This window comes from Pagrus pagrus, assembly GCF_965226575.1.
Source record: "Pagrus pagrus genome assembly, chromosome: 5".
Taxonomy (NCBI): Eukaryota; Metazoa; Chordata; class Actinopteri; order Spariformes; family Sparidae; genus Pagrus; species Pagrus pagrus.
In genome coordinates, this window is record NC_140189.1 from 20,542,549 (window position 1) to 20,568,276 (window position 25,728).

A 25,728-nucleotide genomic window follows, 5' to 3' on the forward strand; every position below is an offset into this window, starting at 1 on the left:
TTATTATCACTTGTAGTGTTGTCTCTTGTTACATGAGAATAGACCATATTTATAAAGTAATATTAAGGGAGAACAACTACCTTACCACAGGTACCATCACAGGGCCCCAGACACTGGATGCACCGCTGCAGTTAACTTTTTCTTTCGGTGCACCAGCATATCATTCAGGAGCACCTAATAATACATTTTTAATTTCTTGACACATTAAGTTAATGATTGTAAACAGGAATAAAGGTGCAGATGCATGTTTTTCTTAATTTGAATTACAGCACTTCTACAGCACTAATATGTGTTCAAAGGCAAGTATCTACACACGGTTTGTGTTTGTTAGAAAATGCTTTTAGAAGCCGCATTTTTTCATCAAACCTGCTACATTTCAGGCACATCAATGCGGCAAATGAAATTTGTATTTGCACCCTGCAGTGTTGTGTCAATAAGCAGTAATTAGAAGATAAAAGTTAACAGCCTAGTTGAATATGGTCATGCAGAATAAGGCATTAATAATGCTTTTTTTTACCGATAAAGAGCCAACATGCTACTGACATGCTTGCTTAAAAGCAGCTAGTTAATCATTTAATTTGTACACTTTTATACAAAAGCATGAAAATATAAAAATGGTGCGTTCTCTACCCAGTTACAACCGTCTCTCACACATGCAGCAATACAGCAGCAGAAAAACACGCTTGCTTTACTTTATCTCACAGGCGCACATATCCCTCTTTACCACCATGCACACCCACATGCACTGGCTTCGGCACAAAATCGCACCGTGCTTTGAAAAGAACACAAAAGTGCAAAACAAGATGAACCGTCAACTGCACATTTTCTGTGTTATTGATTAGTCTCATCTCTTCACTATAGTCACAGTTTCTTTCATACAACGGCATTTGTTCCATATTTTTGACTTTGATGTTTAGAGCCCCCGCCAGATGTGAGACGCACGCACACACATGCACACACATGCACACACGCACATTGTGGCTGAGGCACTGTTGATATTCTTTGGACACTCGTCATTATCCGCAGCAGTGCTAATCAGCAGCCGTTCTAATTAAACTCCGTTTGCACTCGAAATGCTTTAAAACATGTTCAAACACTTCTGAACGACAACTGTTTGATAGGACACATTGCTGCTTCCGTCCTGCTCACAGGTGATAAGAGCAGCCTGTGGAAAAAAAGGAGTCGGGCAGGGATGTATTTTAAAGTGCAGATTGTCTGTGTGTAATCAAACCAAGTCAATCCACGTCACACACCGTCCCTGTTTTCAGCCCGATCCCACATCCATTACATCTTTATCACAACTGTTTTCATTATCATCCCGCTCTGCCACTTGCCTTCACTCAGCCTCATTCTGCTGTGTGTCAAGTCAGCAGTCTCCCGCAAAAAGTAATCCGCTGCCTTTACTGATGGGCTGTGATATAGCTCTCATCGTTTCAGCGGCGCGGCGACGGCCGCAGAATGTGGCAAACAGGCAGTTGACACCCACTTCTGCTTTGTCAACTATTGCATTTGGACAGAGCGCTATAAAAATTAATCCTATCAAATCACCTGATTACGTATCCAATTGCAGTTTTTCGGTGCAGCTATCATCAATGCATTTCCATTTGTAAGGGAGGTGGAAAGTCAACTTTGTACTTGGAGCCAAATGATACAGCTTAGCTGTGCATACTGTTTGCATGTGTGCTTGTTTGTAGTCCAGTCAAAGCCCTAACAGCCATGCGCACCATATTACATACAAGTTAGCCAGAGGACAAATTGCAAAATGCTTTCGCCTCGCAGAAATATTCCATCATTAAAAAAAACGAGCAGAGGAATGCTATTCGAATTACAAATGTGAATTTTGCAAATGCGTGTTTTTTTCCCCTCCTTTAGCCTGTCTGAATCAATTGAACAAACCGGCATGATATTTGATGGCCTGTGAGCTCCAATTATTAGAACAATATTATGGCTGGGGTAAGTCAGGGGCACTCCAGTGGAATTCCAATAGTGTTTGGAAGCTATTTGTATTGGTGTTAGTCCTTCAGGGGCTGGAGAAGGGCATGCAGCTCAATAACTCAATTCTTAACAATTAGCCCCTGACATGTCCCCTAGAAAATAGATAGAGAGGACTCTAGTGGATAATATTTTCCAAAGTATAGAGATTATTGTTTCAAAGGCTCAAACAGCGTTGCAAAAGAAGTTGTGGCTCTGTTTCCAAATCATACTTCGCCTGCTGATAAGATCGTAGTTGATAAGCGCTTAATTCTTCGTCTCTCAGCTGTTGAGGTGGCTTTTATTTTTGCCGGCATCAGCAAGGATCTCATCACAAGCACCCGCTTCTCGCTGTACTGTGAAAAAAAACAGACCGCCTGCTCTCTAGGGTCACTAATTATCAACAGCACACTTGCAACATTTGAAATGGCACAGAGCTTATCACTGTCAATTATAAATGTATTATACTGTAATCAGAGGGGCTCTTGGTTCTGGGGATCAGATCTCACTTAACTGGCCGTGTGCTTGCGGATACCTCCCTCCCCTCCTCTGAGCGCACCTCCTCAGCCGAGAGAGTGACCTTGGACCGGGGCCGACCTTGCTGCATCACCGCAGTCTGATGTTATTAGATTGTCCAGGAAGGAGAAAGGTTGAAAAAGCGCACGCAGTCCATCTCGCTTTCGTTTGGTCTTGGGTGCACTTTCAAGGGGATAGGGAGAACAAATAGAGCTGTCTGAGGGGTGTTTGACTTTTTGTGTGCGTGGGTGCGAATGTGTCTTTGCGTGTTTGATGTTGTTTCTGCACGTGTACAGAACCACATAAAACTCGCAGGCAGACACGGAGATGGCATTTAGAGTCGCCTGCTCAGGGGAGAACTCCCATGCCTGAGGGGATCATACTCAGGCGGGCTCTCCTTTGGGTCCTGATGGGCCGTGCGCTGTGGTCTGATTGTAAAGAGGTCATAGCTTTGTGAAGGAAGCCCCAGAGGCCAGCTAGAACAATTAGAAATATGTGTTTCTGGGTCACTGGAGCACAGTTACAAGTCCCGTAATACTATTCTATTTTCCCGGCAATGGCGGGTGAAGAAATGGCTTTACTCTGGCTTGTGTCTGATTCGTGATGTGATATCCCCATGCTGGAAACACCATGCATGCTGCTTTGTTTGAACTGGTATACACTTGCAACAATGTCATAGATTTGCAGGCTTTTACTTTATACTGTACATTCTAATCTTGCTCTCTCAAAGACAGTAGTCCTTAAGTCAACAGCAAGCTGTGCCGCATACACGGCAGTGACAGTACCAATGCATGAGCAGTAACCCAGCTACAAGTAAGCTAAGCCTAATGTAAACATGGCCATCGTTTCACATATGTGCAGAGCAGCACGGACCGATGTAAGTAATATTTCCAGGAAAATAGACCTCAGTGTTCCATAAATATTTGATGAAATCAAAAAATACAAGGCCTGTACAGTACCCGCTGCACAAGAACACATGTGTAATTTAATTCATTGTTTCTGTAACACTGCTGTGAGCTTAATGCTTTCATCGGAAGTAAATTGCCACGGGCAATATACCTCTCTGTGAGGCAGCAGATCTGGTGCTTAATATAGCAGTAAACAAGTTAACAATGCTTGACAGGGATTAAAATGGATACAGCTTTCTGAGTGGCAGAAATTCAATGACACAGATCATATTAACTGTTCAAAGTGTCAGACCATGTAAGTTGAATTCAGATTCTAAGTTGCGTGTCACTGTTGTTCCTGACTCATGCAGGAAGCGTGTAATTCTTTGACTTGAAACATCACCAGAGCTCTGGATTTATAAGGTTTTCTCCCGCCAGCGAGAATGCACGGAGGGTGTTTCACCTTTATATTTTTCTTCATGAAATATGAACTGGGCATGGGCAGGATGAGTCAAGCTGAGCCTGTGATCAGCGGATCCAGCTGTTATGTATGAGCACGAATATGAATTATCATAAGTGTTATAAGGGCGGCATCAAAACAGATTATCTACTGACTCAATAATTTTGCCGGGTTGTATCACCGGGTCTAACTTGATCATCCGCCCCCATCATTTTAGACATGAATTGTGTATCAATTATCTCCCCCCAGCTAGAGCAGGCTGAGTTCTGAGTACAGCCCAGTATGATTTGGTAGCCTCGTTCTGGCATCTAAATGCATGCCCTTCCTGTAACATTTTTCATGCAGGATTATGAAATGCTGACTGTGTGCTGTAATGCCCCGCATTTGCATTTTAATGTAAACCCCTTTACATTTACTAACAATCCCACTCTGTTCAAAATTATAATGGTAATACCAGCAATTGGGTGAGAATAAATTGTTTAGAGGGAAAAAGAAGAACAGGGATAGTCCGGCCTTTTTGAGATAGAAAGCTAACACATTTCTCTGTGCAAACAAGTCAGGGTCCACTGCCATTTGCTGGTGGCACCACTGCTCTAATGCCCACTTCCCCCCATGTTGTAAAGGCTAAATTAGCCTCCTCTGGAGCCAATTTAGCTGAATTAAGGAGCTTAGAAAGGTCATACTTACATTTCATTTGAACTTAATAGACATTGCAATAAAAGTACTTTTCCGTGTTTGCCTACATCACCAGCAGACACTTTTAAAGTTAATAAGACCAAATATTCAGTCATTATTGCTGATCCCTCATCATCCGGAAGCTTTGCAGGTGGCTGGGGCAAAAACCTCAGGTATGCGATATCTTTATGGCATTTTCCCAAATTAGGCCGACAATCCGCTGTGTGTTTGGCCACTGAGCTACCTCGTTAAGTTAAATAATGAATGAATTGCACGGGTAATTATGAAAACTCTCACACTGCTCACAAGCGGGACTAATGCTTCGGCTGGTTTAATTAGAGCGGGAGCCTGCCACTCAAGGCTGCTCCCCACGCCAATCCTGAGGACAGAACGGTGGGTTCTCAGAGCTGGGGGAGAGATAAGGCTCAACACAGGAGCTCAGTGTGGTACAAACCTGCCGCCAGCTCACAGGCTGCTACAGGTAGCGAGGCTGCAGGGTTTTCAGCCACAGGTAGGGTTGTTACTGACAGTGAGCCCCAACACACTCCACTTATTCCAGGCTAGAGACAGGAAGAGCAGTTAACCACCTGTCTCCCAACATGGGAGCTATTGCAACGTAGTTAACCTATCAAAGACAAGAGGAGAGTATTGTCATCAGCATATGTCTTTGATAGTACCGTAGAGAGCATTAATAGACATTACAGAGAATTATCCATAGCGCAGCCAGTTAGTGGACGCTCAAGTGAAGGAATAGATGCAGGGCGGCAGAACGAGGGATGATTCGATCAACACAATTGGCTTTATTTCTGTTCTGCACCTGCTAGCTGTTTGCTGCTGATGCTATCATAGAGCCAGAGGGGGCCACTGGAGCATTGACTGAAACAAGATGTCCCACTAATAAGATTCAGAATCCTTCCTTCCATTAGGACATGTCTGTTTCCCCTCCCATTATCGGCATTGTTGTTGGGTCAGTAATCCACCCTTTGTTACCTCAAGGCAAACCGACTCTGAAGGATACAGAGTTAACAACAAAGTGTGTCAGCTCGGAGATTTAGCGTGCTGAGGGTGGGGGGCGAGATAGGCAGCGGTGCCCGTTCAGGCTGCGGCCAGACTGAGGAGAGGTGACATTGGCCTTGACTAGGCAGAAACACTGCAAAGCAATCTGTATAATGAGTGGTTTCCCCTCTGACTGAGATGGCTTGTCACTCCATTCATACGTCGTGGTTCGATACATCCTTCCCAGCTCTACTCAGCCCTCTCAGGCCTGAGGGGAGAGGGGAAGACAGTGACATAAACACAGAAAGAGAAGGAGTGCTCACCAGGGGGAATGTATACCATAGAATAAATGAAATCAGCCGCCACATTGATTCAGTTTCTCTGATGATAACATTGCAATTACAGAGCAAGCGCGTTAACTAAAACATGAGAATTTACCAGTTGAATCCTTGTATTTTTTTTTTTTTCTAAAATGCTAATACAATTCCCTCTGCACATTTGCCAGAAATTGGTTACACTCATTTATGTCCTCGGTGCATAACAAATGTCTTTGCTCATGTTATTGTTTACACTATGTCTGTTTTGAAAAGTATGAGCATGTGCCCTAGATAAGCCCATAGGCTCATGCAGCATGCAGCCTCCACGGTTCAAGCATATTAACTCATAAACATCTGCTACCAAGTACAGCAAAAGAAACTCAATTAAGGGAAGAGATCTGGTGGGGATAGCATCAAATTAGGTGAATGACAAGCCCAGTAATCTGGAGCACATAGTATTTTTTCATCTAATAACACTCAGAGATGTCCTTGGAAAATGGAGTATGTGGCGATGCTCGGCTGATAGAGAAGAAGGAGAGTGTATAGCTGCCAGGGCAGGAGGGGGGTCATGTGCGAGTACGGTGACAATTTCTTCCGACAATGTCCCGTCTTATTTTTGCTCCGTCAGCACGCTCTTTAAAGCAGGGATGTCGTGTTTAATCAAATTACCTGCGAGAGCTGCTCCTTCTTTTATTCATTTATTGAGGGCGGGGTGAGGGGGAGTCGGGCTGGGTGAAGGAGCACGGATGAGCTCCTTTGGGATGAGTGTGTTTTCTGAAACGTGAACCAGAGGAGGGCTGAGCTAACAGGAGCTGACAGTGGCAACCGCCCCAATGCTCGGCTGTGAGAGGACCAGTCGGCTTTTTCGCTTGAGCCTCGTTAGGGAAACGGTGAGAAGAGTCATCTGAGGCTCAGAGACAAGAGCTGGTGCCGCTGCCGTTCAGAGGAAAATGGATCAGGTCTGACTGTATATGTCAAGAGTTTGAGGCTCGAGAGCTGTTATGTTAAACGATGGCGAGGATAGCGGGCTCTCATCCAATCGTATTTCCCTGCAAACATGGAGGGATGGTGAATTAGTGCTGTCAATCAACCATATATGATTTATTTGTGGTTTAATCTTATAGCTCTAAGGTTAAATCCTGTAATGTAATTGTCCATCAGAGCTGATTTTGTCAATTAAGGTAAAAGGCAGGCAGTTAACAAAATGTGGCAGTGGCTCGTGCAGCAAAATGAACAAGACTGGTAGCTGTTCTGTCTGTGCTTTGGCCGTTGGGCTCTCAGGTGCGCAGTGCATCTGGCCAGCCTATAGGGCGCGTGGAACAAAGCCACGGTGACATTTTATCTGACGGTAGCTCCTGTGGGGCCTGAGCCATGCTGCCGAACTGTCAGGCAGATTTCAGCGCGATGAGGAGGGGGGAAGAAAGCCAAACAAACAGAGCCCTGGCACAGTCTCCCCATCGCCAAGCAGTGCAGACGAGCACAGAGAGACCTCCCTGGGGATCGCAGGAGGCCGAGATGAAACGGAAAGCGAGATGTAACCTTTTTGTTGTTGCTAGAACCCAGTTCTTTAGTGCTGCTAGATTAAAAGGAAGAGCGGCGAAGTGAAATGAAAAGGGAATCACTTCAGCTGTTCGAATACGGAGACTACTGGAAACAGGACTCCAGCATCAATTGAAAAAGGGAAGAAAATAAAGCAAATATTGTCAGCCTTTGTAGGACATGGGTACAAGTGTCTTTTGTAGAGTGCATGGCCTTTGTGTAACATGCGACAATACATGATAGGCACACTCCCTCTATTATAGAAGTGTTATGGTAATCATACACACTATTTCAAAAGCTTTCCATCCATTTTTCATTACCCACTGTTCTCAGGGTGAGAGAACAGGCATGTTTCATCAACAAAGGAATATGTGAAGCCAAGCAAGCCAAGCACCTTCCTCGCAAGGAAGAGGGTAATAAATTCTGCATACGTACAAACCTGGCGGTTTCACTTTCTATGAGACATCCAACTGCTAATATCAAAATATCAAATATGATCAGTGTTGGTGAGCATTGATAACAAACCACATAACCACTGATTCATATTCACCCACTTTGATTGCTCTTCCTAGAGTAAGTGGCACTCCAGTAATATGTCTTCTTTTGATTGTATAATGAATAATAATGTGCTCTTGATCACATTTTACACAAGATCTGCCGCATCTGCGTCAACATCTGTAATTACGGAACTTAAGCGGGCTTTGTTGTTTTTCTCCGGCTTCAGATTTTGACGAACCTTGAAAGTGCCTTTAATGTGCTAAATGTACATGTGGACGGGTCTAATTAATTCTATGGCACAATGAAAACCTCCTCTCACTCCTCTCTATAGGATGGGTATTAACCTCCCGGTGCTTTCATGGGCAGATAAAGAGATACCCACCACTGATGTTAAGCTGGAACTGGAGCTGGAGCCCCCAGGAGGCTCCGATCAAATCCCCAACTTAGCGCTCCACTGTGCACCGCGTAGCCCCAGTTCAGCCTCACATGGCCCAGCCTGCCCTTGCTTACACCAAAGCGATCCTCTTGCACCATCCTCCTGGTGCGAAGAAGAGGAGGAATCGCAGCAGAGAGCGAGACATCAGATGGAGGAGCAGGAGGGAGGAAGGTGTCAGAGAAGTAAGATGGTGATTGAGGGGTACTTTAACATGGAGGGCTAGGAGGAGGAAAGTGTGCAGTGGAGAGAAGTCCTCCAGTGTCAAAGTTCACTGGAGATGGGCAGGAGTTTGAAACGAGGCTTACTCCCTCCGGTTAATGGCATCACACCTTTGAAAACAGGGTTTAACACTTAATTTCCAAGTGACAGATACTTCAAAATCAGCCTTGGCTCAGTTAGTTAGCGGTGTCAGGCTTTTAAGATCACTGCTATAAACAGCTCAAACAGCTAGTGCGGAGGTTAGAACTTTTATAGCTGAACCCTGTTTGTCAGTGCTGCTGCTCACGGTGATAGCTGGTACAGACCTTATACCTTTTTTCCACATCAGAGAGTAAATGCATGCTATTACCATTGGCCCAAGCGAAAGCTCACATTGCCATCGTTCCGGCACTTCATCAAATTGATATTGTGGGAAAACACACGGGCAGTGCCCAGTCTTTAGTTCGTAAACACACCCAGACTCTCTGCCAGTTCCCACTGGCGAGTGTGCTGGCCGTAGACCTAGTCAGTGCGCTTGGCTGATAATATGAATGGTAATGAGTGAGCGGCTGCTGGGATTGAAAGCAAAAGTGCTGTCATAATTGAGTTAGATTAATTAAAGGAGCTCCACTGTATTCTTACAGATCAGTGCATCTTGTTAGAAGCCCGTGCTATGGGTTGGGGCACCGGAGGGGGTGCATCCGTGGCCAAAGTGTATGTGTTTTTGCCTGTGCAACCTGCAGATTGTGAGTTAGGTGGGTTGTTGTGTGAGGAACTAATTGAAATGAGAGGCGATGTGCGAGTCTCAGCCAACATGGCCGGTCCATTTGTCAGGGTGACATCACTGCACTCACACCCCATCCATCTCCGCCCGGCGCCACAGAACCATGCTCCTCCTGGTGATTAATATCCATACCTCCCTCACCGCGCTGCATACACCCCCCCTCGGAGCACTCGCACAGTGCCGCGGCTCCACACATGCACACCCACAAACAAACAAATACTCACACACACTCCGTTGGAAGACCTCCTCTTCACTTATGCACATAGTGGCTGCACACCCACACCCTCTCCCCACACATGGCTGAAGCCCAGGGCCCCGACAAGTCACACACATAAACTTCCTAATCGTTCCAAGCACAAACTGTCCTTGCTCTTTGGTGGGATCAGGTAGCATAAAGATTTTATCGATTCTAGCTCTACTGTCAGATTTTATTGAATCTTGGTACACATTTGTATAATATATGTGACGTCATATTACTCTAGAAGAGAGGAAACACTTTCTTACATAGGTTTATTTAAATTTAGGCTGCCATAAATTGTCGTCTGTCATAACAGATTAGTTGCTTTGTGATTCTGTTTGGTTTAAAGATAAATTCTAAGCAATTGCAAATATTTCATCTGAGTTGCGCTTGCTACTAGCATTAGCTGATTCATTATGATTAAGATGGGGGAATACAAATACTGTATTCTTGTATAATGCAGCTTGAAATACTTTGTCATGTTAGATGGATTTCCTCCAATGAAATCATTGTGCAACAATTTAGAGCTGCAACTTACTGCAAACTCGTATTCACATTGTCAATTAATCTGCCAATTATTTTCATGATTAATTGCCTGAAAAACATGAGAAAACTGTGATACCCCAGCCAACAGGCTCATATTTGAAATTAGTTTAATTTAGTTTTCTATTTAATAAGGTTCAAGGTTCATTTATTTATCTTTTTATTTTATTTTTTCATTATTAACAAACAAAAAGGAAAATTAGACAGCACAGCAGTAGTTTGTATCTTACACAAACAGCCAGTCTGGCAATTTCATAGATCCAGCAAATGAACTTTATTTATCATTTTACAATGCCAGGGTTGCAAAATGAAAATGAGTTTGAGTCCCTTTAAGCTAGATCACAGAAACGGCAAAAACAAAACAAATCATTTCATAGAGTGGAGTGCGGAGGACGAATTGAGGAGTCTCACAGCCTGGGGAATGAAGTTGTCTGGTGGTACGTTAGCGGATACTTCTGTATCTTTTGCCAGATGGCAGCAGGGTGAACAGACTGTGCCTGGAGTGGGTGTTGTCTTTTAGTATCCTTCGGGGTCCGTGCGGACATCTCACTTCAACGATGTCACTGATGCTCTGTAGATGGGTAAATTATGTTCCGGGTGGTTTTAATCACCCGCTGTAGAGCCTTCCTGTCCTGAACCGTGCACTAACTATGCCAGTTTGTGATGTTTGCGGTCAGGAAGCTTCGAAGGAGAAGGAACAAGGCAAACCCTCACAAACTAGAAGCTGCAGCTAGGGAATGTATTTTCTGCTGGTGGACTAATTACTTCATCGAATAATTGTTTCAGCTCTACAGTGCTGACATTTTGCTGTATCATTGCTGTCTTTTGAGTAATTTGAAAGATGATGCTCATGATTTCTGTTTCTTTTCTTTATTTTTTTTGCAACAAATCCCATAAAAAGACCAGAACCAGAACTGTGTTAGTGTTGTCCATCAATACTGTCGACCTTCCTGGCTGTGGAACTAACCCAAAGCCCATTAATTCCTCCTGAAGATGTAAATCTTTTAATACTGGTCACAGATATATGTACTTTCTAGCAAATGTTACACAGGAGTCTTTTTTGGCCACATATTTGGTGCGCTGGCATTAAAGTCAGCAGGAGGGTGTATCAGCGTCAGTGTTTATCACGATGAAGGAACCTGTCATCCAGTGCAACATTGCGACTGATTTATGTTTTTAATAGTTTTTGGACAACAATGGAGCTCCATGGCACAGAGGAATAAGCTTCATCAGGCTTTGGCTCCACAGACAATACTTCAGTAGGACCAATTTATTGCGGGTTTTCATGAGATTTGTTAACAATAAGAAAAATATAGAACATCACCAGACCCATCTTGCCTTTCTGAGCACTCATTGTCTGGTATATTGTACACAAACACTGGCATATGCATTACAGGCAATCTCAATGAAAGTGGAGCAGGTCCAAACTTTGCTTTCAGTATATCACAGCAGAATCAAAAAGCATGTTTCCGTACAAATCCTTGCTTCTTGTAAATCTGGAGCCAGCTCCAAATCAGAACACAACCCCACTGGCAGCCGTGCAACATTTTGTAGCCAAAAATATTATACCCTTTCGGAAGACAAATAAAACATCACTCATATAGTACACACCATACCACGAAACCTCAGGAAAACAGATGTTCATTTAAATTGCTGCCAGTGATTTACAATCAACATTGGCAAGGTTTTTACAAATATAAGAAAACGGGATTTGCAATATTGTAGAATGGGTTTATGTCTGGGCTGATTTCACAAGTTCTCATGAGGAAGGGTCAACCCAATACTAAGCTCATTATGGCCAGCTATCAGAGCAACTCAACCTGAGGAGTTTGGCTTTGAAGATCGTCTAAATGATGACCTTTCTCTCCTGCTCTGCTCCGCTGATGTGCTTTGATAAGCCGGGCTCTGATCTCCTACATGGTATCGCAGCTCATCGCTGCACACTGCCCCGTCCTCCCAGAGCTGGATGGCGGTAAACTTTCTCACCACGCCCTCAAATTACATCACCCCGGCTTGATGTCATGTTTCACATCACGCCTTTGAACTTGTGCAGCCACAGGCCAAAAAATGAGACAAAGCACCCTGCGTACAGTGTTGTTTTGTTTGAACAAAGGGTGGTGAACACGCTGTAAGAATATTCCTGTTAAATATCAGTCTTAAGTAAGGCAAATTGTTCATGAAATATCTTCCCACGATGCATGTTCTTCCAAGTGGAACCAAAGTGCTGCTTAACCTCACAGTTGTGACTCTCCAACACCAGCCTCTTCCTCTCCCTCTGTGGGTGCATGCAGGCCCGCCTCCGCACCAGCTGTGAGATGCAAAGCTCCCCCTTAATGTAAAAGCATTTCGCTGTCTTTGAGAATCCACTGTCTGTGCTAGTCACTGAAAGGAGAGATGTCGAGAGATATGGAGAAAAGAGGAGGTGATAGTGTGTGTGTGTGGGGGAGAAAAAAAAATGGAGGCTTAGATGGAAAACAGAGAAAGACACTGAGAGCAGGGGAAGACAGGAAACATGACAGGGAGATCGAGCAAAGGGAGAGATGGCGAAGGGAATGACGGTGGGAGAGAAGCAAAGCCTAAAGCCGACAGCCGCCATAGCCGATGTGTGATTGATTGAGTGGCGTTCAGATGCCAGGGGTCATACATATGCAAACTGCTCATTTGTAGTTGCTGCCAGGGCTGCTGTTCGCCAGAGCCCTTGAATTGTGTCGCCTGGCCACCGGGACACATCACACAATCAGATTAAGCGGCCCCGGAGTCACATGCAGGACGACCAACAGCTGCCACGTGCACCACCAGCGCTCACTTTTACAGTATCTGTTTGTCATCCCTGTCTGCTACAACAGGCCCTTGTCTGTCTGTAAGAGATCTGGGTTTCAGGGGCTCAGATATGTGTCAGATGAGCTTTTGGTGTTTGTGCAGCACAGATTTTTTCCTCTTGACATTTTGCTGTTTCTTTCTGTCAGTGCTTTGTTGCACACAAACCACATTTTCCATTTGAGTGGCTCAGGCTGTATATAGCAGCAGAGTATGCATGATCTTTAGCATCATGCATCAGACTATCCAGCCACCTTTCAGCAGTCTTGACTAATATTTAGGTTTCTGTTCATCGGTCTGTTCACGTTTTCAGTGTAGCCCTTCAGATGGGCGAGCGTGTTATCATTCAGTTTGAACTCGCTGAGTGTCGAGGGGCCAGGCCCCTGATACATCAAATGACTTTGCTGCCATTCAAGGCAGTCTGATATTTTCTTTAATTATTGATTCATAATGAGCCCAACAGGAACCAGGGGCTCATACATAAATTCTTTTTCCACCATTTTCTGGTTTGATTCGGCTGTCATGTCGTATTCAGTCATATGGAACTAGTCATTTATATGATTGACAATCAAAAGGTATGTTTTTTTCTTTTTTCCACCGGAAACAAGGATGTGGTGTTGGGTAAATGGCCTTCAGTGTTCAGACCGCCATAAAGAGGCTTTCTTGTGCTTGCCTGCCCTCCTCTCTTTCTCTTTCTCCCTCTCTCTTTCTCTCTCTCTGTTTTTTTCTATCATTCTCGCTCTCCTGCTCTCAGATCAGACTGCACTCCAGCCATGATATTGGGCAGCGAGCTGTAAACAGGAGCTGTACACTGATCCAAGTGGCAATCACCTTATCCAAGCCCACGCCCCCCTCCTGCCCCCTTCCCTTCACCCTCTCTTCGTTCCTTTTCTTTTTTTCCTTTCTTTTCCTTTTCCTTTCCTTTCCTTTTATTTTTTTTGGAGTCTTTTCAGCATGCAAAAATCTTTACCCTGAAAAATCTTGTGGGAATGACTCCCTGTGCAGAGGATGGACCGCTGGGTATGTCCCTTGCTCATCGTTAGCCTAACACACAGGCCCTTTATGTGGCTGGTGTGGAGGGTGGCCCCTTCCCTCCTCGGCTTCTCATCCACACCCCCAGAGGCTCCCATTCAGCCCGGGCCTGGCTGGGGGGAAGTTGGAGCTCTTTTGTAGTGAAGGGATTCTTAGGGGAGGCTGTCAAGGCTGCGACTGTGTGGGCCTTTATTTCCCCAGAGAAGAGAAGGGGGGAGAAAAGATAGAGGGAGAGGGCAAGAGGGAGACAGGGAGGGGGGGGGAGTACCAAAGGAGTTTGGACACAGACGGCCTTGTTAACCGGCACCCCCAAAGAGAGAGAGGATGAGAAGGAGAAAGGAACAGGGAAAAGGCAAAGTAGACGCGAGAATGAATCCAGCAGAAAGCCAAAAAAACGTTCCCTCAGTTGCGTCACCGCTGTTATTCCCATCCTCCTTCTCCTCCTCTCTTTTCCTCTACTCCTCCCTATCCGTTCCCTCCATCTGTCCCTGTGTAAGCTCTCTCTTCAGCTCAATAACAAGCTTTTGCCCTCCCCCTCACCCTTTCTCACCCCCTTCTTGCCCTCCGCCATTACTTTACACACATTCCATTATCTGAGAGACCAGGCTAAGAGAGATGTCTGGGGTCGGCGCGATCATTATCATCACCTCTTTCCGCTACAGCGTGAGTTATAGCCCACCGTATAGGAAACAGACATTTAAATCATAATCAATAGAGCAATATCAATGCTGAGAGGCATGGCTAAAGGAAATCACTGCCGCGGCTCAGGAGGGAAGCGGAGACGCTCACTGTGGACTGAGATAGCAGTGCCTGCTTATTGATAAAATACGATCAAGCCGAAGAAATGCATTATGTGGCATCACGCTCGGTGCTGGCTTTTTGGGAAAAATAAACTCACTCTCGCTGACATTCAGGTGATGACGGCTGGTGTGTGAAAATGGGAAAGTGCTGGATTTGACTGGAGATCTCCTGGTCTCTGAACATCAGTGTCTGCAGCTCCTGTTCTGCTTCCGGCACAGTCGCTTGAAGCTGAAACACTGCAGAGAGTGGACGCTGTCATGCTGTATACATTAACTGACCCTCTGGCCATGTTAAGGTGACAAGGTCAGCTAAGTTCCTCGTAGGGGGAGCTGTTGTACATACACACTGTAGTGTTTCGTCCAGCAAGGACGATGCAAGGTGACAGGTGCGATGTGACCTCGCTGCCACCGGACCACAGCCGTCGCTGCCACTCCGGCTGAGATCAGCACCGAGTCTCTGACTCCGCTGCTGCCACAAGGAGAAAATACCAGTTCTTCATGGAGCTGAAGTGCACCACATCACTGTCAAGGAAGAACGGCTATGAGACACGATACAAAAACACATCATGTAATCAGGCAGGACAAATTACAGTTCTAACATGCAGGGAAAGAGCACAGAATCACTGTTATTAACTCATACAGTTCGTTTGTGGTGAATTCTCATGCAAATTTCATGTCTCACCCAGCTGACGTGTGTCAACAGGTTAAATCCAATTTTTGGAGATCATTGTTCCAAGATAATTTGGGATGTTATTTGTTGGCATGTGGTGCTTATATACGCCGTTTTCTCAACAGATCTTATAAAATACATTTTATGTTTGTCATTACATGATTTAAGATGGTTCTGTTAAAGGTGTCTCTGTGGAACAGTCGTTAGTTTATGTTAGCGGACTCCATTTCTAACCATTAGCTACAAAAGTTAGCTACTGTTAGCGTAGCAGGGAACTGAAACGAGGCACTCGAGAACGTGCATAAAGTCACATCCTTTGGACTGTTGCAGAAAATCCGAGTCGGTCACAAAGAAATCTACAGTCTAGCAGCATTAAACAACTTCAACAAATCGTCCACAGGCATGTATAGGCAACTGAGAGAGACGGTCTCGTTTTTTACGGCCAATAAAAAGTGATTAATACAAGCAAATTGCTATAATATACATAGTTATATAGAGCTCCTTTAAAAGAAGTTCAGCCATGTTATTCCTTTTCTCCAGCATCGCTCAACTTCAGGGCATTTTCACTTTTGTCTGAAGTCAACAAAACATTTTCCACTGAAGCGTTTTTGCTCGATGCACAAAACAATGTCTTGTTTTTTAAGAGAAAAACGCATTAGGCCGTCCTTGTATGACTTCGGTGGTCAGCCTGAAGGTATAAGGCTCGGGCTTTGCTTCAGTTAACTGCGAGTGGATTAAATAAAACATCACACGTTTAATCTACAGTTTGTTACAGAACTCACAAGGCAAGATTAATAACATGACAGGGAAAATTAAATTAGCACAAATGAATTTGTGTGCACTTAACATTCAAACTATCAGATCAGCTAGAACTATTTACAGTTCAATTATTATTTTACATCTGTTGAATGAACATGACTTGGGACACTAATTGTGTATACTGTTTGTTAGTTAATTGGTCAGATCATTTAAAAGAGGATTTGCATATTAATTTGAATCCAAGTAGCTATACAAAGATGGATATAATGTGATTAAGGTTTATGATTAAATGCTTCTTGTAAAGCGGCACCTAGTGTGCATTAAAAATCTCAATTGAATGGGGGGTTGAGTGGCGCAGTCAAGCACATAACCAGCCTGACCAAACAGTTCAGAAGCACTGAGCTGCAGCCCAGAATCCCAAGGTCCTGAGTAGGAGTTAGCTGTGAACAGATAGTGCACTGCACATCACAGTTCATGTGCAGCCACGGCCCACGCAGTGCTGATGAGACGGTGATCATCTGCTAGATCTGGAAATCCATGGCCAATTCCTGCGTGAGTAAGGAGGTTCGGAAATGTGGGTAAATCAAACGATAGACGCTGAAAGTCTGGAGGTGATGCATACTGTAGGTGAAGAAGTGGCCGTAAAGCAGAAAATACCTCCGGAGCACAAACAACAGTCTGCTATAAATGTTAAAATAGAAATAGCAACGCATGAAAACAATTACTTTGCTATCTTAATTGTTTTCCAAAGAAAATACTTTCTGTCACCTTTCCAATTAAAACATAACCAGCAGCTATATTAGATGTATTTTTAAATGGTGCCTGCAGCGTGTCTTGTTGTCTAAGATATTGGATACCACCTCTACATTTTAATGACCAGTTTCATTTATAGATGCAGAGGAATCAACACAGCTAAACAAGAAGTCACAAAAGACCAGAGCATCGAGCGGTGCTTTATTCTGCCAGCTGGGGATCCGGCTCTCATGATTTGCATTTTTGTCATTTAGTAATTCCTCATATTACAATGCCAAATGGATAATGTTTACTATATCTCTTCAATTAGGCTAACAGTCGCACAGAATCCCTTTCACATGCCAGCCTGCTGACATTTCGTAACCCAGCCGACATACACTTGGTGAAGTGTGAACCATTTCACAAAATGAGGGGTTATTCTGGGAGAGTCACGTCTCCTCTCTCTCCGTCTCTCTCTCCACGGCACCCGGGAGAGGGTTGTAAAAGCTGTTGTCCTTTAGTTATGACGGAACATGAGGAGGAGCCACAAGAGAGAAAGAAAAGGAAAAGCTCTTGAATCGGAGTCCTCCTCGCTCCTCTCTCTGTCTGTGTCCGTCTCTGTTCCTCTGCCTGTCTCTTTCACTCTCTCTCTGCATGTGCCCTGCTGCTCTGTCATCCTCAGGGATGCGTCTGAAGGAGACCATCTGTTGATCCATTTGTCTCCTGCTTTGCCTCCTGTGCTGCCGCCTCTTTCCTATCGATGATCAGGCCTGGCCTTTCCCCTGCCCACCCTCTTTGTTGCTGCCAACAGACACTCTGGGCGAGGCGGGTGCACTGTTGGGGGTGGGGTAGGAGGTTGTGCCCTCCAGTCTCGGATTCACACAAAGAGAGAGAATAGGGATTGGCAGACATGGATCCTTCTTGTACGCACATACCGTAAACGGCTAATGAGCCCGGAGCAGCTGCTTTCTAATCCGTGTTCATCTAAAGTGAGCAGCGCTGCGCTGACCTGAGTCCAAAAACACACAGATTTGATCTTTTCGTTTTGTTTTTTATATATAAAAACGATTCCCTTTCCCCCCTTAGGACTTAAATACACAGAGCTCATCATTATATGGAGGCATAGACCATGAAATAGATGTTAGAAACAATGCTGAAGGACCATCACTGCGGGCTTGCGAGCATCCACCGCCAACACATTTATTGCTTGTGAAATGTGTGGCGGTGTTGCCACTAAAGAGAGGTGGGGGGGATCGTGCTTTCCACACATGTCTCCTAGCTGTCACCTCACATGCACACTCAGGGGTTTGATGGACACTGAGTCCACCGTGGGGACTTCAGGGATTGCTTGCCTTTGATCTTCTCCCACGCCTCTCGATTACCCATCATTCAGCAGGGCTTAGGCCCCGGAGAGCAGCTGGGAGAGGGTGGTGTGCTAACACGAGCTCCGATGTACCCGAGAGAGACCCACTGTCCAACTCAGACATCATACAGCAGATTACACAGACACGGAGGGAAATGTGCACGGGAAGTGCCTATTTGTGAATGTTTATAGCGACAATCGAAACGTGTCAGAGGAAGGTGGTCACTCTGATAGGGGATGTAATGAGGTCGCCATCCATATGGAGGGTTTTAAAGCGTCAAAATGATTGTCAATCTTATTATCATATCTTTCTCTCTCTCTCTCTCGCTCGCTCTCTCTGCCTGCTGAGTTTTCATAGATTCGTAAGGTTTTCATCAGCACTGCTCGATATATCTGATGATGGGTGTTCACCCGGGGAGACGTGCCATTGATTTCCCATAAGGTGCAGATGACATGTGGTCACACGCGCTCCTATTTTACCAACAGCCGTGTCATCCAATAAGTCATGATTTCACCGCTGCTGTCACCTGGCGTGATGGTTCCTCTGAACAAATCGGGGTGGGGTCAGCCATTGCAGATAACCTTTTATCCTGCGGGCGTAGATGGGAAATAAATAGCCGTGCACTTGCAAGCTGCAGTCCATTTTTATTTTTGGTCAAGTGCGCCCTTAAGTATGTACGATAATGTGATTTATTTCTGAGTTCTGAATTTCTGTGTGTGTTGCAGGCTTCCTCAGCACGGGCGACCAGGCTGCTAAAGGGAACTACGGGCTCCTGGACCAGATCCAGGCTTTAAGGTGGATCAGCGAGAACATCGGCTTCTTCGGAGGAGACTCAAACCGCATCACTGTGTTCGGTTCTGGCATCGGGGCTTCCTGCGTCAGCCTGCTCACCCTCTCCCACCACTCTGAAGGTACAGCACAGCAGGGAGAGAGAGGGAGAGGGAGAGGGAGAGGGAGAGGGAGGGAGAGGGAGGGTGGGTGGTACAGCTGTGGAGCTCATGCCTGCCGGTATGTAGGCTGCGTGATATTAGAAACCGCCGATGCAGCTAGCGAATTATTGAGTAATGTATTCTACTGTACTGTACGGCATGACAAATTCTTTAAGGAGCAGGTGTTTGCATTTCAATGATTACGATGTTCATTCCCATCCGGAAATTGAAACTCCACGGTGGATTTCGAACCCCATGTGGGTCTTGACGTACTCTGCTGCTCCTGTTTTGTTAGCATCTCTCTCCATGTCAGAAATAAACATGTAGGTATAATGCGTCTTTGTAAGGAAGATAAAAAGGGACGTGGAGTACCAGGGGAGAGCTTTTCAGAGGCAGCCACAGTCATGCGAAATGACACACACACACACACACACGCACACACACTGTAAGCAATGTTGTTTATCTGCTGGCTACCTTAGTGCTACTTCATGATGATTTACTGCCCATGTTGGCCATGTCTTTAATACTAAATGCAGCATTCGCGCTTAACCTGGACATGCGATAAACATCCCCCATGCACATGCTTCCCTAATGCATCACTGAATTAAGATGGAGCCTCGCTGCTTCTTGGTAGGTTCTTGCAGGAGGAGAATTGCACCCTGCAGAGTCTGCATCATCCAACTCTTAACCTGGAGTTATCACACTCAGTCACGTATTTGTCCATCCCTTTAAAAGCCGGCTGTTTGTTTTAGCGTTCAATTGATAGCGGTGTTGTGTACATGACAGGCTATCAGGATATTGAGGTATTAACTATGTTTATGTGTTTCTGCATTGTGGCTGTGATATTCCAAACGAGGACTCTTTACATTCAGGCACGCTCACGCCGCCTGCTTGTGAACATATTAACAAGCCACAAACATGTCCTGTTTGACACACATGGTCGGAAATGTAACACAGGGGCTTTTAGCGTACATTAGACGGAAGCGAATTACATTAAAGAAATCACTCTTGCATTAAATAGAGGATTGGTCCGAGGCAAGACTGTGGTCAGGAAGCTAACCCGCCGCTGACACTGACACTGACACTGACACACACACATGCACACACATTCCTGCTTCTCATCACTAGGCAGAGTAAACTCTCCAACATGCAGGAACGTGAAAGAGGTCATTTGAGCTCCTTTTTCTTCGGTCCCCATCGCAGTGGCAGGGATTTGTGATGTGTTTTGCGTTCTCCAATTTGCATTAAAGTGTTACTAATTGCCTTGATTTCCTCCGATGAATGATGACTGCTTTTGGATTGAATTTTTACCGTAAATGCCTTTTTTATTCATACTCCATAATGCCACGCTCCATGTAGCATGTTATTATACTGCCAGTGAAACCATCTCCTCTGCCTCCTAGTAAATTGGATATTACCGGGTCTGTTTTTTCCCCTGAATGGAAATGTATGCCCCACTGATGGGATGAAAAAAAAAAAAAGGAGCCAGTAAAACTTAGGGATCCTAGGAAATTGAAACAGGAAGCCTTCTATCACGCAGGGACTCTTGCTGCGAATGTTACCAATGGCAATCAGATTTCACACAGTCTCTCTCGGAGCACAGATTGTTGTAATTATATAAAGTTTAGGACTGGAGTGGGCTGCAGGATGTGACAGGAAATCCAAGTGAAGAAATGTCTCTTTGCACCTGCTTTCACAACATCCGCTGCGCCCCCTCCTCCTCCTCTCTTAACCGTTGAAGTGAAAACTGGTAGGATGTCCTTGTTGCCAGGACAACGCAATAAACAAGACAGGAATCAAAGGATCTGGATCCAAATAGTGGCAGAAATTGAAGTAAAAATCTATAATCAAATGAATTATACACTGATGCCAGAGCACACCTGGCTTCAGGTGGCCTTCAGTGATGGATTTGTGAGATTATTTCCTGTCCAGATGAGCAGACTGTTGCGTCTCAGGAAGAGCGCCTTTTATTTAGTTTACTACTTCGCTCTCTGAATCAAGTCACCAAACAAGATTGGAGACAAGCGATGGATGATCTGACGTTTTTAGATCCTGATTGGTCTTGAAAGCGTCCACAATATAATTTTATGGTGAATTGTAGAGATTGCAGATTCAACGTAGAACTGCAGAGATGAATAAATTAGTTGTCAACTGTTAAATTAATCTCCAGCTGTTTTGATAATCGATTAATTGGTTTGAGTAATTTTTTAAGAAGAAAAGCCCAAAACTTTCGGACTCTCACATGTGAATATTTTCTGGTTCCTGTACTCCTCCATGACAGTAAACTACACATTTTATACACAGATTAATTTACAATAAAAATAATCACCCTAATTTAATGTCCTCTTACTTCTGTTTCCAAACTTCACACAACTATTGAATTTTCTTTATTGAATTTCTAAACATGCGCGACCTTAGGCTGGGCACACAATACAGGAGTATTCAGACTGATTTAATTTGCGATTCGCCCCTCTCGACAATTGGAGGAGAAATCTGGTCTGGAACTTTGGTCGGTGCGGATGTTCGGCCCAGATTATGTGGTTATGTGAGCGGTGTACAGATCCACTCTTAAACCTCCCATATTTAGAATGTAAATCTGGAAGTGTACAATTGACATTACATCAGTTGTTTCACAGCAGCTAAGGAGAGAGGCATCCTGACGGTGTTGGAGCGCAACGATAAACACTATCTTACTTGAGGCTAACATTAGCTAGCATACTACTGTTGACAGATACTAATACTGACCGTCAAACGCATCTCCCTGACTGATTTTCTCATCCATACTAGTTTCTTCTCTTTTTGTTTATCTACCTGAAAAGTACTCTGAACACTAAGTTGCAGCATCAGTCTCCATTTTATTTACATCTGTAAGGTGATGCATCATTCCCTATGGCACAATAATCTTAATAACATCTTTTAGTGTGAGATGCACCATTAAATTAAAACCTGTAGTGTTAGCATGTAAAAAAAATCTCTAAATTAGATCAGAGAATCAGTGAAGACTCTAATGTTTGTGATGCAGAGGATTTTAACACTCCTGTCATGTGAGCCCGTTCATAGGTGATGTATTTTAAACAATGCTACATGAGTTTTGACTAGAACTAACTGAAATGTAATATTGTATGGGCTAGTTTAAGTCTGGCTAAAGTCAACAGGACATTTCAAAATTGAGAAAAAAGAATGCAATTTACATTGTTGATCATGCTTGCTATTAAATAGATTGTGATATTGCGTGTCGCCAGATTGCCCACCTCTACTCACAGCCAAAAATTGCTGCTCTATCTGCAGAAAAGTAGGTAGCGGTGTCACATTGAATGTGGTCCACCGTGGGGATATGATAACATCGCATAGGATTCACATGTCTGCGTGCACACACAAACATTCTCCTTCACCTGCGGCTCAGATGCAGGATAACGAGGCACAGGTAAAAAAAAAAAAAAAAGGAAAAGTAAATCTGCGATGACACACTGGTTCTGGAGCTCCCTGGTGTGTCTGTGTATTTAATGACAGTATTCCCACTCTTACTGTACACAGTCTGTCATCACTGCCTACAGTGCATAGACTTTCCATCTAACAGAGGCACCTTTCATGCCTGTTGGTGGCAGAGTGACAACTTACTTCAGATGCTCCATGCTCCTCCTGAAGCCTATTTAATAAGCTGGATCCTCCTATATCATCTCAGCCCTCCGGCCTCTCTCTTTGATTGCCTGCTCCCCTGGCCTGGCCTTGGTGTCGTCTCCATGTGGGCGTGCTGAGGGCTCCAGTCACCACAGGGTACATCCATCACAAACACCCCCCCACACCCTCCCTGCGCCTTCTGGCCTGAGTGGAGGCTGGCCTGGACGTCCTCTCGTGAGGGCTGGATTTTTTAGACCCCGGTCCCTGCCCTGCCTCCTCCATCTAATCTCCTCCTCACTGCACCCATCTGTCTCCCTGCCTTAACAGACAGTAAAAGCATGCGAGGGACACACTCTTTCTCTCCATGTGCCAGCGTGTGCGTCTCTCTCTCTCCCTTTCTCCCTCTCTGGGCTTCTGCTCCCTAGTCTGCAGCGTGTGTGGTGCGTTGCTATTAATAAGATGGCTGCTGCCTTGTCTGCTATGTGGCGAGCAATCTAGCTGCACATCTGAGACTTTGGAAGCAGAATGGTCATTAAAAGCGTGCTCTCTCTCGGCAGGAGAGTGTTTTTGACCAGCTTATTAAATGCAGCTCAACAGTTGTGTTCCCACAGAGGGAAATCTCTGTCCCCATCTTCTTTTTCTCCAGCTTCAAACAGAAAACAGCTCAAGAAGTTCAGAAGCAAGGACATTAGCCAGTCCCTTGTATTATCTATCTGGCATCACACAGGCACTAATTGAACATGCAGATTTGGTTTTTCCCCTATCTCCTAATAATCATTATGATATAAAAAGTCAGCTGGCTTCTCTGCACATGAGCAGAATACCAAGTAGCCAGTGACTCAGACATGTGTATTTGTACACATTATCTCCCTGTGCAAGAGAGTCAATATATCTGTTTCTTCGTAAACCAGTGCACGTGTCTACATCAGCTGTCCTCATAGCATGTGGACGCAGGCGCGTCTATGCACCGAGCGCACATGAAGAAAGGGCTGGTTGTAGAGCCACTGAAGGTCGTTTGGTTTCATTTTTTTTTTTTCCTCTCTTCCTGTAAGCAATCAGGATAAAAGCTCCGCTTCTGAGGAAGTGCTCCCCTTTTAATGGAACGTCTTGGACATTAAAGACAGCTAGTGTGGAGGATCCTTCATGCCAATGTCAGCTTTCATTTTTATTAAGACTTCTGGGTTATTGAGGACCATAAATGTGCATGTTAAATGCTTGGGTTTTATTACAGCAGTGCAATGACTACCAAGGCTTTTTAATGCAAGACATCGCCAAGCAAACACTGAAACCCCTTGGACCATGTGTATTAAGAGGGCACCGTGAAAGGTGCTCGGCTTTTTCAACGAAGGGTAACAAGTATTTGAATCCATTTAGTGCGAAGGATAGCATCGAAGGTGATTAAGTGAAGGAGTGCATCATGGGATGTGTAGAAATCGAGGATCAGATAGATTGGAAAAATCAAATGGCGTGGCAGGACATTTTTCTCCAATCAAATCTGAAATATTAACTTTATTAATGGCTGCTCTTCATAGCGAACTACTCGCTGTGGATTTTCTCACTGGAATTTATGATTCATGCAGTCGTGGAGAGGATGTGACTCGGAAGTCATAGGAGTTGATGTATCACTGTACAATTTCCTTCAGTTGATTGGGTGAGAAACTAGAGCCTCTGTTCGAGCGACTGGACTGTGATGTAATGATTACAGTGAGACACAAGCTGCCATGTCCTTTACGGTCAAGTATGTTCAGTCAGTGAATCATGTGAGGGCAAAATGGCTGTCAATGAAAAGCTTCAATGACCTAAACTAAAATGACACCCACATCCTAATGAATGTGACAGCATCCTCATAATACTGTGTTACTCTTATTACTGTATGTTAAACGTCGATGATGAATATAATATGATGGATACATGTATAGAATACAAACTGAGTATTTAGCTTGATGTGATGAATTATGTGATATCCGTCACATAATTCATGCTTCTGTAGTGTGAACAAAACAAATGTGTCATATAGAAATGGTACTGATACAGGTTCAGCTCAGTTGGTAGTGTGTCCTCACTGTAGTGGCCCAGGGTTAGAATCCAACGTGTGGCCCTTTGCTGCATGTCATAAATAAAGACAATAAAAGGCCGGAAAAACAAAGAAGTGATACAGAGGCAAATAAACAAATAAGGAAAAATAAAATTGAATTACGATTTCTAACATAGTAAATCATGGGTTTATGCTGAATATTGCATAATATAGACGTGGGCTGGACCCCAAATAAAATCATATTGATAAGTTTGCAAAATAAAAGCTTAATTAATCTAAAATGTGCTCCACTAAACAAATCGACTGGCTATAATAATGTGTGTTAAAGTGTCAGACACAGCAAGTCTGATGGAGCGGATTCAGGAGGTGAAGACTGAGTCCCCAGTTTCATATATAGTACTGACGCAGTAGATTTAACATGTAGCAGTACAGTAATAGTAATAGTACACTACAGTAATAGTACAGTATTTTAGAACGACCTGCCTGAGGAACTATGGCTGCTGCATCAGTTTTAAATCACTTTTAAAGACTTATTTTTATTGTTAAGTCTTCCTGTAAGGATGTTTGCACTGTTTGCTACTTTATTCTTGACATTGCACATGTACACGACTCTTTTTGAATGTACCTATTGCTTTTTTAGCTTTTTATCTCTGGTGTTTTTATGGTTTTAATCATCCATCGTTGTTGTTGTTGTTGTTGTTAGCTTTATTTCTCTTTTATTACTTTGTATTTTATTATTGTGTTTGTGTGTTGTGGAGCACTTTGTAATGCTGGTTAAGTGCTTTACAAATAATGTATTATTATTATTGTTGTTGTTGTTGATGTCGATGTTGATGTTGTTATTTTATCATATATGACTTATGTATTCATTGTTAGTTTTAAGGCATATTAGTGTGAGCACTATGTTTAATTTT

General features: G+C 44.1%; 1 protein-coding gene across 4 annotated transcripts in view; it reads left to right on the forward strand.

The window, feature by feature from the left end:
- nlgn3a (neuroligin 3a) overlaps positions 1-25,728 on the forward strand; it is a 201,643-nt gene that overhangs the window by 132,334 nt on the left and 43,581 nt on the right. For all 4 annotated transcript variants that reach the window (XM_084353362.1, XM_084353360.1, XM_084353363.1 and 1 more), the window contains one exon: positions 18,958-19,143. In XM_084353362.1, coding sequence (XP_084209488.1) covers positions 18,958-19,143 — 186 coding nt within the window. The remainder of the gene's footprint in view (positions 1-18,957; positions 19,144-25,728) is intronic.